Source organism: Zalophus californianus, chromosome 2, assembly GCF_009762305.2.
Source record: "Zalophus californianus isolate mZalCal1 chromosome 2, mZalCal1.pri.v2, whole genome shotgun sequence".
Lineage (NCBI taxonomy): Eukaryota > Metazoa > Chordata > Mammalia > Carnivora > Otariidae > Zalophus > Zalophus californianus.
Window position 1 is genome coordinate 54,524,970 of NC_045596.1, and position 13,393 is coordinate 54,538,362.

At 35.0% G+C, this 13,393-nt stretch overlaps 1 protein-coding gene across 2 annotated transcripts in view; it reads right to left on the reverse strand.

The window, feature by feature from the left end:
• UBA6 (ubiquitin like modifier activating enzyme 6) overlaps positions 1–13,393 on the reverse strand; it is a 90,177-nt gene that overhangs the window by 55,870 nt on the left and 20,914 nt on the right. For both annotated transcript variants that reach the window (XM_027599592.2, XM_027599591.2), the window contains exons 3-6: positions 8,759–8,853; positions 7,961–7,989; positions 3,787–3,881; positions 3,187–3,298 (exon numbers count right to left, since the gene is read on the reverse strand). In XM_027599592.2, the coding sequence (XP_027455393.2) occupies positions 3,187–3,298; positions 3,787–3,881; positions 7,961–7,989; positions 8,759–8,853 (331 nt within the window). The remainder of the gene's footprint in view (positions 1–3,186; positions 3,299–3,786; positions 3,882–7,960; positions 7,990–8,758; positions 8,854–13,393) is intronic.

Below are 13,393 nucleotides of genomic sequence, written 5' to 3' on the forward strand. Positions count from 1 at the left end.
AAAAAATACTATGGAACCACAAAAGACTCTAAACAGCCAAAGCAATCTAGAGAAAGAAGAACAAAGCTGGAGGTATCACAATCCCAGATTTCAAGATATACCATAAAGCTGTAGTAATCAAAACAGTATGGTACTGGCACAAAAAGAGACACATAGATCAACAGAATAGAGAGCCCTAGAAATAAACCCATGCTTATATGTTCAATTAATCTAAAACAAGGGAGGCAAGAATGTGCAGTGGGGAAAAGGCAGTTTTCCACAAATGGTGCTGGGAAACTGGAACAGCTACATGTAAAAGAATCAAAATGGATCACTTTCTTATGCTAAACACAAAAATGAACTCAAAATGGATAAAGATCTAAGTGTGAAACCTGAAACCATAAAACTCCCTGAAGAAAACAGAGGCAGTAATCTCTTTGACATCAGCCACAGCAACATTTTTCTAGATATGTCACCATGGGCAAGGGAAACAAAAGCAAAAATAAACTATTGGGACTTTATCAAAGCTTTTGCATAGTGAAGGAAACCATCAACAAAATGAAAAGGCAGACTACTAAATGGGAGAAGATATCTGCAAAATGATATATCTGATATGGGGTTAATATGCAAAGTATATAAAGAAATATTTAACACAGCACCAAAATCCCAAATAATCTGATTAAAAAATGAGCAGAGGACTTGAATAGACGTTTTCCAATGACATACAGATGGCCAACAGGTGAAAAGATGCTCAACATTACTCATCATCAAGGAAATGCAAATGAAAACCACAACAAGGTATCACGTCACATCTGTCAGAATGGCTAAAATCAAAAAGGTAAGAAATATCAAGTATTGGCAAGGATGTGGGGAAAAAGGAACCCTTTTGCGCTGTTGGTGGGAATGCAAACCGTGGAAAAGCTATAATGGAATATTACTCAGCCATAAAAAAGAATAAGATCTTGCCACTTGCAACAACATGGATGGACCCACACAGTATTATGCTAAATGAAATAAGCAAATACTGTATGATCTCACTTGCTTGTGAAATCTAAAAAAATAAAAGAAATGAACAAAGAAAAAAAAACCAGACTTTCAAGCAGAAAGAACAAAATGGTGGTTGCTAGAAGGGAGATGGGTAGGGTGATTGGTAAAATAGGTAAAGAGGATGATGAGGTACAAATTTCCAGTTATAAAATAAGTCATAATGACGAAAAGTACAGCATTGGGAATATAGTTAGTAATATTGTAATAACATTGTTTGGTGACAGATAGTGACTACACTTATCATGGTGAACAATGCGTAATGCATAGAGTTGTTGAATCATTATGCTGGATACCTGAAACTAATATAACACTGTATGTTAATTATACTTCAATAAAAAAATTAAAAAATACAAGGAAGTCTATTAAACAGTTTGATTTAGGAAGTCTATTACCCGTCTTTGTAGAAGATGGATTTCAAGTTATCTAGTCCAGAATGGAAGTCTACACTGGTTTTTAAATTGGTACGATATTATCATTATAATAATAAATGTATCTTTTGGACATCATCCAAGGTTCCTGGCACATAGATCCTAAAACTCTTATAATTTTCTATAAGAGCTATCAAGGCATGTTTTGTTATAGTATTTAGTTTTGTCCCAAATCCTGAAATAGCTCCAGTGATAAGGTAAAATAACATCTTTTCATAACAAGCCCCTTTCAGCTATACCTGAGTTTAGATTAATGAAATGACTTTTGGAAGCCCCCTAAAGATGGGGGCTGATTGTTAGGGGAACCAACCTTGTGATTTGAAGGTCAGAACTTTTAGCCCTATGTCTCAGACCTCCAGGGAGGAGACAGGGGCTGGAGATTTACTTAATTGCTAAAGATCAATCATTTAATCAATTGTGCATCCATAATGAAGCCTTCATAAAAAATCCCTGAAAAGGGGGCTGAGAGAGCTTCCAGATTCATGGAGGTGCTGAAGGGGGCATACTTGGAGAGGGCATGGAAGCTGTGTGCCCCTTTCCTCATACATTGTTCTATGCATCTCTTCCATCTGACTGTTCCTGAGTTACAGCTTTTTAAATAAACCAATCTGGTAAGTAAACTGTTTTCCTGCATTCTGTGAGCCACTCTGGCAAATTAAATGGACCCTAGGAAGGGGATGTGGGAACCTGTGATTTATGTAGCCAGTCCTCAGAAGCACAGAGTAACAACCTGGACTTGTGATTCATGTCAGAAACGGGGCAAAGAAGGGGTTCTTGTGGGAATGAATCCTTAATGTGTGGGATGTGAAGTTATCTTCTCTAGATAGATAGTGTCAAAATGGAATTGAACTGTAGGACACTGAACTAGGTGTCCAGGGAGTTGGAGAACTGCTTGGCTGGGGGAAAAACCCATACACATATGGTCACACAGTGTCAAAAGTACAGAGTAAAGGTGAAACACAGGAGTGTTTCTCCCTAAATGGGCAATATCATAATTTAATCACAGAGAAAATCAGGGTCAATCTAATCACTTTTAAAACATCTAAGGTGTTGAGAATTGTTTTTATTATTTTTAACCTTAACTAAAGTAGACTGAATGTTGATCTGCAATTTTTATTCCTCTGCAATCGGATTATACGTCATCCTTTGCCCATTGCCTTAGAAGAGCAGAGTGTACTTTCCTGCTCCTCAATTTTGGGCCTGACCATGTGACTTGCTTTGGCCAGTGAAATATTAATGGGAGTAACATGAACGGAAGCTTGAAATGTGTTTACAGTTGGACTTGCCCTTTTGCATTTCTTTTGTTGCCATGACACCATGGCCTTGGTGGCCTCCTCGTTCTAGAAGAGAGGCATATGGAACAAAACACAGACTCTGCAATTTGAGTTCAGCCTAGAACAGCTGAACTCCAACTGACATGCAGATGCAGAAGAAAGAAATACATGTTGCTAGAAACCACTGAGTTTTGGGTAGTTTTTTATGAACACTACTGTGAAAGTAGCTGGGTTTCCACATGTATATGGTCATTAGTCAAATGTAATGATTTTGTCAGTAGTTCTGAGGCCCTTTCCCTAAAATGGAGCATTTGAAAGGTATTACTCTAAAGGAAGTCTTTTAACCTAAAATTTTCTGTTCTGCTCAAGAGACTAGGTTTAATTAATTATATACTACAATACTTAACAATCTGCCTTGTAATCTGTCAATAACGTCTAATATAAAATAGAGTACCAACCTGGAATTTATCTAAGAAGGAGAGATCTGTAGTTTCATTTAAAGGAACAGAAGATGATGTGACATGAACGTATGGATTTAGTTCTGCAATATGTTTAAGTACAGCTTCAGCCCTAAAAAAAAAAAAAAAAAAAAAAAGACTTTTACAATTCTTTCGTTCAACAACCCAATCCCTCATACTTGGGACACTTTGACGACATCAGAGAAACCTGAATGTTAGAAAATTTCAATGAAAACTTAAACTATAGAGGAAGAAAGAAGGTAAGACTTATCTTTACATATAACTATATAATCTTGAGATGAGACGTAGTAAGCCATATAATCTCAAAGTGTACCGCTATGGTTCCAAGCTCAGGACGTCTTTTAATAATTCAGGATTAATAATGATGTTTGACAATCTTAAATTCATTTCTAGGTAGCAATATGAATATCTTAAAAATTTCACAAATATAAAGAATTAAAAAGTATATGTTAACACTTATTTTCTATGGTGATGTGAATGTATGGTGATAAGTCCACAGTTCTGTTCTGGGCACAGAAAATATTCTAAGTAATTGCAAGAGTAAAAAAAAAAAAAAATAACAAAATATCCTATCTTCACCTGTTTCTCATATTAACAACATCATCTTCACAGAGAAAGAAGTTGGTTCCTAGATCCCATGTTTGGCATTTTTCTGTATCATGAATGGTAAGTGCCTTCGAAAAAGAGAAAAACCTCTGTTAAAGTCAGGAATAAGACAACTATCTCCAATACCATTTATATTGTATCAGAATTATCCTGTGTAATTAGACAATACAAAGTAATTAAAAGCTTAAGAATTGGGAAGGATATAAAGTTGGATTCATTCACAGAAGGTATGACCACATACATCTGGAAACCCAGGAAAATTAATGGAAAAACTACTTTAACACTTAAGAGAATTTTAATTTAGGAAAGTAGCATGTTATATTAATCAAAATACAAAAAATCAAAAGAACTCACAAACATTTCCAAATGCTCTATGTTCAAAGTAAGATAACTAACTGGAAAGAACATTTTTAACTTATATTAGAGATCTTACAGAAAATGGGGCAAGGTATAGAACATGGAGTATACTGAAAAAGAAATGCATATGGTCCTTTAAAGTATTTAAGCAGGTTCAACCCTGTTCAAGAATGGAATACCTTAGTTCATTCATCAGAATGTCATAAATCCAAAAGTTTGATAATATACTCTATTGGTGAATGAGGTGAATCAGGCATTCTCCTATATTATTGGTGGGAATGTAGAGTGGAATAACCCCAATGGAAAAGAATTTGGCAATCTCTAGCAAACTGTGTTTTATTCTTTGACACAGCAATCCTACTTTTAAGAATCTATCACAAAGACACACTGGGAAAGATACAAAAAAACATTAAGTACAAGAGTATTAACTGTAGCACTATTTTATTTATTTATTTATTTATTTATTTATTTATTTATTTATTTATTCACGAGAGACAGAGAGAGAGAGAGAGAGAGAGAGAGAGAGAGAGAGAGAGAGAGAGAGGCAGAGGGAGAAGCAGGCTCCCAAGGAGCAGGGAGCCTGATGCGGGACTCGATCCCAGAACCCTGGGATCATGACCCGAGCTGAAGGCAGACGCTTAACCATCTGAGCCACTCAGGCGCCCAGCACTATTTTTAATAGAAAAGACCCAAAGATAATAAAAACGTCCACCAATAAGGAACTGGGTAATAATATATGATACATCCATACAATGTATATCCATGCAGCTATAAAAATAGAATGAAATATATATAGTTAACATTAGGGAGTAATCCCAGGATATGTTGTTAAGTGATAAGGAGCAAGGTGGAGGCAAGTATGGCACTTCACCTAAGAAAGGCATGTGGAGATAAATATGTATACATACACATATATATATTGCACATTTGTATATATGCACTTGCTTATATTTAAAAACATGAAAAAAAGGTGGGCAATCTAATAAGGGAAGGAGGGAATTGAGTAGAGAGAAGGTAGACTTATCTGAATAAACCTTGCTTTATAATTTCTACTTTGTATTTTTTTTTTTTTTTAGAGACAGTGAGAGCATGTGGCTGGAGGGTGGGTGTTGGGGGCATAGAGGGAGAAGCAAAGAGAGAATCTTAAGCAGGCGGCTCCATGCCCAGTGCAGAGCCCAGGGTGGGACTTGATCTCACAACCCTGAGATCACGACCTGAGACGAAACCAAGAGTTGGACATTTAACCGACTGAACCACCCAGGTGCCCCTATAATTTCCACTTTGAATCATGTAAGTCTTATAACAGTAAAGGTATGTTAAATTTAAAAAAGTGATCCCTAAAAATCCACTACTACTACTTTCTAAACAGTAGTTAATATGCCTGCCAAATCTAGATGGGATTTTTCCTAAGGATAAAAAAATCATAAAGTGATTTCAATAATTATATTGTTATTAAAAATACTGAAATTGTTATGCTGAACTTATGTCATAAATAGGTATAATATAATATAGGATAAAGCAAATACATAATTAGGTCCATGTCATTAAGACTCAAACCCTTAGAGTAAGACAAGAGATACAAATACAAAATCACAAAATTAAAGAGATAGATACACTATCATCCTAAACTTGAAACTCAGAAATTTCAGTGTTCACTCATGATGAATTTTCTAGCTCTGTCCACTGAAAAGACTTTACCATCAGTGACAAAGACTACTAGGGTTGTATCAAAAGGACTCCAGAACTTGATGAAGATGCCAATAAGGAAAGATGAAACAATTTAAGCATCAACGAGAATAACAACTACATTGGATCAAAACAAATCAGATATATTCAAATCCATGTTTATCATGATGTTTATGTACACACACATGCCACACAAGTTCACTAGTCACTGTTGGGGGATGATAGGAACTACTGATTTTGAAACCTGGTAAATAAAGGGTGAAAAAAAAATCAAGTATTTATCCTGCCTTTTATGCATGTACAAACTACACTTTAGTGAAACCGAGTATGTGATGAATGGAAAATTGTCTAAAATATTATTCCAGCTAATAAATCAAAAAGAAATGACAGAATTAGAATATCATTATCCTTAATGAAATAATGAATCTAGGCAATGATCATTAATAGCTAGTAATAATCATAAAAACAAGGCCAACAGATTATGATTTCCTCCTGATGAGAAAACATAAAATTATCTGTGAAGCAGCAACAATCAAATCTGAATTTGAATCTCTGGATAGAACCACCAGTTTACAGGAAATACAAGGGCAGAGGTATATGTGACAAATGTATATGTTTTTTTTTCCCCTTAGAATGTAAGAATGTAAGAATAGAATTTTTTTCCCCTTAGAATGTACATTTTTTCCCCTTAGAATGTACATTTACAAGTACATTCTAAGGGGAAAAAAATCAGGGAAGGGAAATCTATACATTGAAAGAAATCAAGTTCAGTATATGACTTGACTTGGATCCTGATTAGAACAAAACAAATAAAATTTTCATAAGACAATTGGGAAAATTTGAATTCTAACTAGGTATCTGATGATTGAGGTAGGCAAGCTATAATATAGCCCCAAAGACTCCCAATTCCTGTTACTCAGGCCTTCGTGTAATTCCCTTTCCTTACATTCATAAACTAGTGAATTGCTTTTACCAAACAAGCATAGATAATGGAATGTCACTTCTGAAATTAGGTTACAAAAGACTGTGATTTCTTTTGCTAATACATTTCCTTTCTTGTCTTCTTGCTGGCTTACTCTGATGAAGCAGACTGCCATATTGTGAGCTGTCCTATGGAAAGGGTCACATTTCAAGGAACTGAGGGAAACCTCCAACCAAGAGCCAGCAAGGAAATGAAGTAGGAATACGAAGTGGAACAGCCTTGCCAGTGAATCCTGTCAATCACTATGTGAGCGAGCTTGGGAAGCAGATTCTTTCCCTAGCCTGGAGATGACTGCAGCCCTGCCAATATCGTGATTGGAGCCTCATGAGAGATCCTCAAACAGAGGAACCATCTAAGATGGCCCTGGTAAGTTTTAAGTTGCTAAGTTTTGGGGTAATTTGTTTTCAGCAATAGCTAAGTAAGACAATGCTATTAAGGAATTGGTTACATTTTTAGGTGGGTGTGAAAATGGTATTGTGGTTATGCTTCCAAAAGGCACCATTATCATTTAGAGATATATACTAATATATTTAAGGATGATATAATAGGATGTCTCCGGGTTTTTTTTTTTTTTATTATTAGTTTCAGAGGTAGAATTTAGTGATCCATCAGTTGCAAATAATATGCAGTGCTCATTACAGCAACTGCCCTCCTTAATGCCCATCACATAATTATCCCCCCTCCTCCCTCCTCCAGCAACCTCAGTTTGTTTCACAGAGTTCCGGGTCTCTTATGGTTTGTCTCCTCCTCAATTTTCATCTTATTTTATTTTTCCTTCCCTTCCCCTATGTGGATGTCTGAGTTTTATATCAAAATAATTTAGTGGTTGGGAAACAGTGGGGAATGGGAAAGAGAAAACATGGAACAATTTTGTCTATGAGCAGGTAATTGCAGCTGCATGATGGGTACATGGGGTTTTGTTAAGACTATTCTTTTGTCATATAAGTTTGAAATTTTCTGTAATAGCTTTTTTAAAAAGAGGAAAATACAGCATTAAAACAATTTTGCTACTAAATGAAGAAGCAGCAATAATTAGGCCAAAGTGTAAACAAATATTACCACTAATGATGAGCAAAAAAAAAAGTTCACAATTATTTTTACCAAGGACATTTACTCACTTACCTTAATTCCTGCAAGAACAAGATTCTTTGCTATGAAGGAAAAAGAAAAAGGAATAGCTTAATATTAAGAATGTATATTAGATAGTTTTGATGGAGCTTGGTCACATCTCTGACTGGATAATTTTAACTTTTTTACTACCTAAGAAATACAAGTTCCTTAGAAAATGCGGACGAACAAAAAGGAAAAAGTTAAATTTTCTATCATACCACACTGAGATATAATACACTAAAATTTCAGTGTATTATTTCAGACAGGCTGTTATAAATATATGTGTGTGTGCTCTATCATAATGAATTAAAGATACAGAAATGAAAAAAAAAGATAGAGAAATGATCATTAATGGCTATTATCATAACAAAGAGAAGCAAAAGAGTCATTACTGGCTCCTTGTGGAAGAATATTAACAGTATACAGTGTTATAGTGAAATAGTGTTGTCAAGGCGTGCCTGGGTGGCTCAGTTGGTTAAGTGTCTGCCTTTGACTCAGGTCATGATCCCAGGGTCCTGGGACTGAGCCCCACGTCAGGCTCCTTGCTCAGTGGGGAGCCTGCTCCTCCCTCTGCTCCTCCCCCTTGCTCCTGCTTGCTCTCCCTCTCAAATAAATAAGTAAATCGTAAAAAAAAAAAAGAAGAAAAGAAAAGAAATAGTGTTGCTAAAAGAATCAAAACTGAATCTTCTCAAGGTTTTGGATCTAACTTCCTTTATAGGTAAAAATATATACAAGGGAAAGAAATTAAATTCTTTAACTTATGTTGCTCAAAGTGTCATATAAAAAATTATGAATAAAGATACTACTTACCAATTTCCAAACCAAGACCGCCCATACCACTTAAGAAAACATGGGACTTGGCCATCTTCTGCATTGCTGTGTCTCCAAGAACGTACCTCTGTCGACTATAGGTAAAACACAATAAAAAACAAATTATTTCACCAAAATTACATATCCTTTAAGGTTGTTTGCAAATGAATAGCCTAGCAACTAGATCCTGCCACAGACCTGTTTTGGATCACTTGCACAGTGTTTAATGTTTCTAAATTAACTGCCAAATATATGACATATTCTGAAAAAACTGAAGATCTGGCACCACCTTCTCACATAGCAACAAACAGATGGAGCTGAGTAGGAGTTGTCCTGTTTAGATAGGGAGGATTATGTCTCTAGACTTGCCACAGTTCCCATCCTGCTCCTTTCATTTATTACCTCAGGGGCCACTACAGGCATCTGAGTTTGTTATCTCCACTTTAAGCCTTTACTGTAAACAGGATTTCTAAGACAAAAAAATTGGTTCCCTTCTTGGGAGTTTAGATGACTTATAGCAATTTTCTATTATTTTATTTATTTCTTTTTATAAGTAATATCTACGCCCAACATAGGGCTCACACTCCCGACCTCAAGATCAAGAGTTGCATGTTTATCAACTGAGCCAGCCAGGTGCCCCCAAACATTACTTTAAATATAAATGCTGATAAAGTAAATAAGGGATATTATTAAGCCATCCATATTAATAGCCACAAGGTAGCATCAGAACGGAAATTTCAAAAAATACGTATTGGCTATTTAAAAAAGTCAGATACAATAATAAAGGCAACAGAAAGTTAATTTGAAATAACAGTGATAAACTTGATGCTATACCAAGGTTTTGAAGATAATGGACATTCCAATGGATTCTTAACAAGAATCACTGAAAGATGAGTTAAGTACAGATAACTAAACCCTTTGGTTTAGAAGATTTTTTTTGGAATGCACAAAATACATGCTGGTTTAATGTATGTTTTTTTAGTGTATATATATATATATATATATATATATATATATATATATATATATACACACACACACACACATATATATATATGTTTACTTGATTTCTGTATTTCAACTATTTATGTTCAATTTAAAAGCCTGAAAAGGGTTTTCTTGTCTAGTCAGAAGAAACTTTATAAACATAAGCTGTTATTTCCTTCCTTATTCCTTTATTTACTTATTATTTATTTGGTACAGAGAGAGAGAGAGAGAGAACAAGCAGGGGGAGTGGGAGAGGGAGAAGCAGGCTCCCCGCTGAGCAGGGAGCCCGATGTGGGACTCGATCCCAGGACGCTGGGATCACGACCTGAACCGAAGGCAGATGCTTAACTGACAGAGCCATCCAGGCGCCCCCCTTCCTTATTCCTGCAAAATATAATAAAACCTAGACTTTTCTTTTTAAATCAGTATTTACCATTTCTTTTTCAGAGATCCAAACCATCCATTTAGTCATCAAATATTTGCTGAACATCTGCTACGGTATTTATAGAATTGTGTATTATATAGTCTTCGCCATCCTTATTTGTGTAACCCTAAGCAGTATATTTAAGTTTTGTCTGTTTTGGAACTTTATATAAATGGGATCATTTTGAATATTGTCTTATGTGTCATGCCTCTTTTGAATGATATTGTATTTATGAGATTTACTTATTATCAATGCATGTGGCTATTCATTAATTTTCAGTTGTTTTATTCTATTGTACTGTACTATTCTATTGTAATAACATACCATAATTTAACTATTCTATAGTTTTGTAGCATGGCTTCTTTTTTAAAGTTTATTTATTTATTTAGTAATCTCTATACTCAATGTGGGGCTCAAATTCAAAACCCTGAGATCAAGAGTCTTATGCTCGTCTGACTGAGCCAGCGAGGCACCCCTGTTATTCTATAGTTTTGAGACAGTTACTTATAGTGAGACTATGAGCATTCTTAGATATGTCTCATGATACACATGTGTATGTAGCAGTTTCTACAGATATATTTATAGCATAATATATCTAGGAGAAGAAATGCAGGGATAACTTTATTAGGTAATGCCAAACTGTTTTTCTGAAGTGTACCAAATAACTCTCCTCCTGCAGTATATCAAAGTCCCTGTAGTTTCACATCTTTAATGTGTAGGAAAAATTAACAGCAGGGCTGGTCATTGGCCTGCTTACAAGGCTAGCCTTGGCTGGTGTCTTCTCTTTTTTCCTAATTTCCTGAAATAAAAACTTTAATTAGTTTTCAGGTTTTCTTTTCTAAAATACACATGTAAAACTTGAACTGATCTTAAAAAGCATCCCAAGTTTTGATACACAGTACTTCTTTATTATTTTCCAGTTTTAATTATGATTCATTTTTGACTTATGGGTTAATCTGAAGTGTATTTTTAAGCTTCTAACTTCATGGGGAATATTCTAGCTATCTTTTGTGTTAGTTACTTCTAGCCTAAATGCATTGTGAATAGATCTATATGATTTCATTTTTTAGTATTTGAGAATTTGCAAATGTTGCAAATATTCCATGGGCTCTTAAAACAGAATGTACTCAACAGCTGGTTAGATACATTCTTTATATATAAAATTATATTAATTTTAATAACCATGTTGCTGAATTCTATACCCTTTCTGATTTTTTTGTCTGCTTGTTCTCTTGATTACTAAAAGCCAACATTTAAACCCCTTCACCAATACAATGGTAAATTTGTCTGTTCTTGTATATCAGAACCTTAACAGTGCTGACATGTAATAACTGCTAACACTGAGTGTTTATTATGCACCACATATTGTTTTAGTGTTTTACTTGTATTAACTCATTTAATCCTCACAAAATTCTACAAATCCTATTATTATTATTATTCCATTTTTACAGAAAGGAAAACTTGAACACAGAGAAATTAAATAATTTATAAACAGTGGAGGTAAGACTCAATTCAGGCAGTCTGGCCTTAGCATCCATACTCTTTTTTTTAAATCAAATGCATTCTTTTTTTTTTTTTTAGATTTTATTTATTTATTTGAGAGAGAGAGAGAGCATAAGCAGGGGGAGTGGGAGAGTGAGGAGCAGGCTCCCAGCTGAGCAGGGAGCCCGATGTGGGGCTTGATCCCTGGCCGCTGGGTTCATGACCTGAGCTGAAGGCAGCCGCTAAACCGAGTGAGCCACCCACATGCCCCAGCATCCATACTCTTACCCGCTATGCTACAATGCATGTAGATTACGAAAGTCAAATCATTCTAATAAGGTTTACTGGAGGAATAAGAAAAATCAGTTCCCTGACCTAACTCTTCCCTACCCAGATTCCTATACACCAAAGGCAACCACTCTTAATTCTTTTAGTTGTTTCTTCTAATATTTACCCCCTTTTTTCCAGTAATATGTTTATACTTTTATTTCTTGATTTTTCAGTTTTATATATAACCTATTAACTTCCTACTAACATAAAAAGTCTTTCTGAAATACAAATCTGGTCAAATCATTCTCCTGCTTTAAAAACTCCAATGGTTTCCTATTTCCCTTATGATTCAGTCTAGATTCTAATATTAGTCACAAGGCCGTTCATAAGCTAGTCTCTGCTTGCCTCTCTAGTCCCATCTTTTGTCACTCCTCCATCAAACTCCATGTTCCAAGTGGACTAAAGGTTTTCAGTTCCTCAAACATGGTATGTTGTCTTTGGCCATCAGATAGTTTTCTGGAGTATTCCTCCCCTCAATATTTTCTGCCTGAAAAATTTGTACTCATCGTCCAGTCTCAGCTTATACATTACTTTCCCCCTTGATATGTCTCCCAACACCTAAACTTACTCAAGACAGTGCTGGATGATCTTTTATGTGCATCTATAATATCCTACATTTGAGCTATTACAACATTTATCACAATGTGTTTTTGCTATTTATTTTTCCTAGGAGATTGTAGATTCCTTAAGGCAGGGCCTTTGCTTTATTTACTATTGTATTCTCAGTGATTAATAGGGGCCTGGCACGTTACAGACACACAAAAACAACTTGCTAAATTAATGAAATGAATTGGCACATAAGAATAAAAACAACATGTTTATGTTCTACCTAGCAGAGAACTTAAGTCCTTTTTCCTATGTTCAGAGTCACACGAACTATGTTAAAAAAATGTATTTCATCTCAGACTTCTTTTCATGAATTATTTTGAAGATTACTTAGGTAAATAATGAATAGCCATGACACAAACTTGGTTAAGAATGACAAAGAACTTAAAAGAATAAAACAAAGATATATGAATCAAAGTCTTCCAAAGAATCATAAAATCTCAGACAGATTCTCAGCAGTTACCCAAATTATCTACCTTTTCAATGTTTGGCCACCAAGGGGAAGGGTACTAATTAAGTACCTACTCTGTGTTAGGCAATGTCTGGTACTCTGATAGTGACACTTAAATCTGATGAAGTTCATGTTGTTAGTAAGTAGTAAAGATGGGATTTAAAGAGCCTAGAGTATAACCTCATGTCCAGCATTGTTATATTACAGCTTACTCTATAAAGCAGATACTCAAAATATCAGTGAAGTATCCAGTGGAAAGAAATTACCAAGGTTATCTACTCTACTTTTAGAGAGCCCTATTCCTTAAAGATTCTCCCTTTCTTTTTTTAAAGATTTTTTTTTTTTTTATTTATTT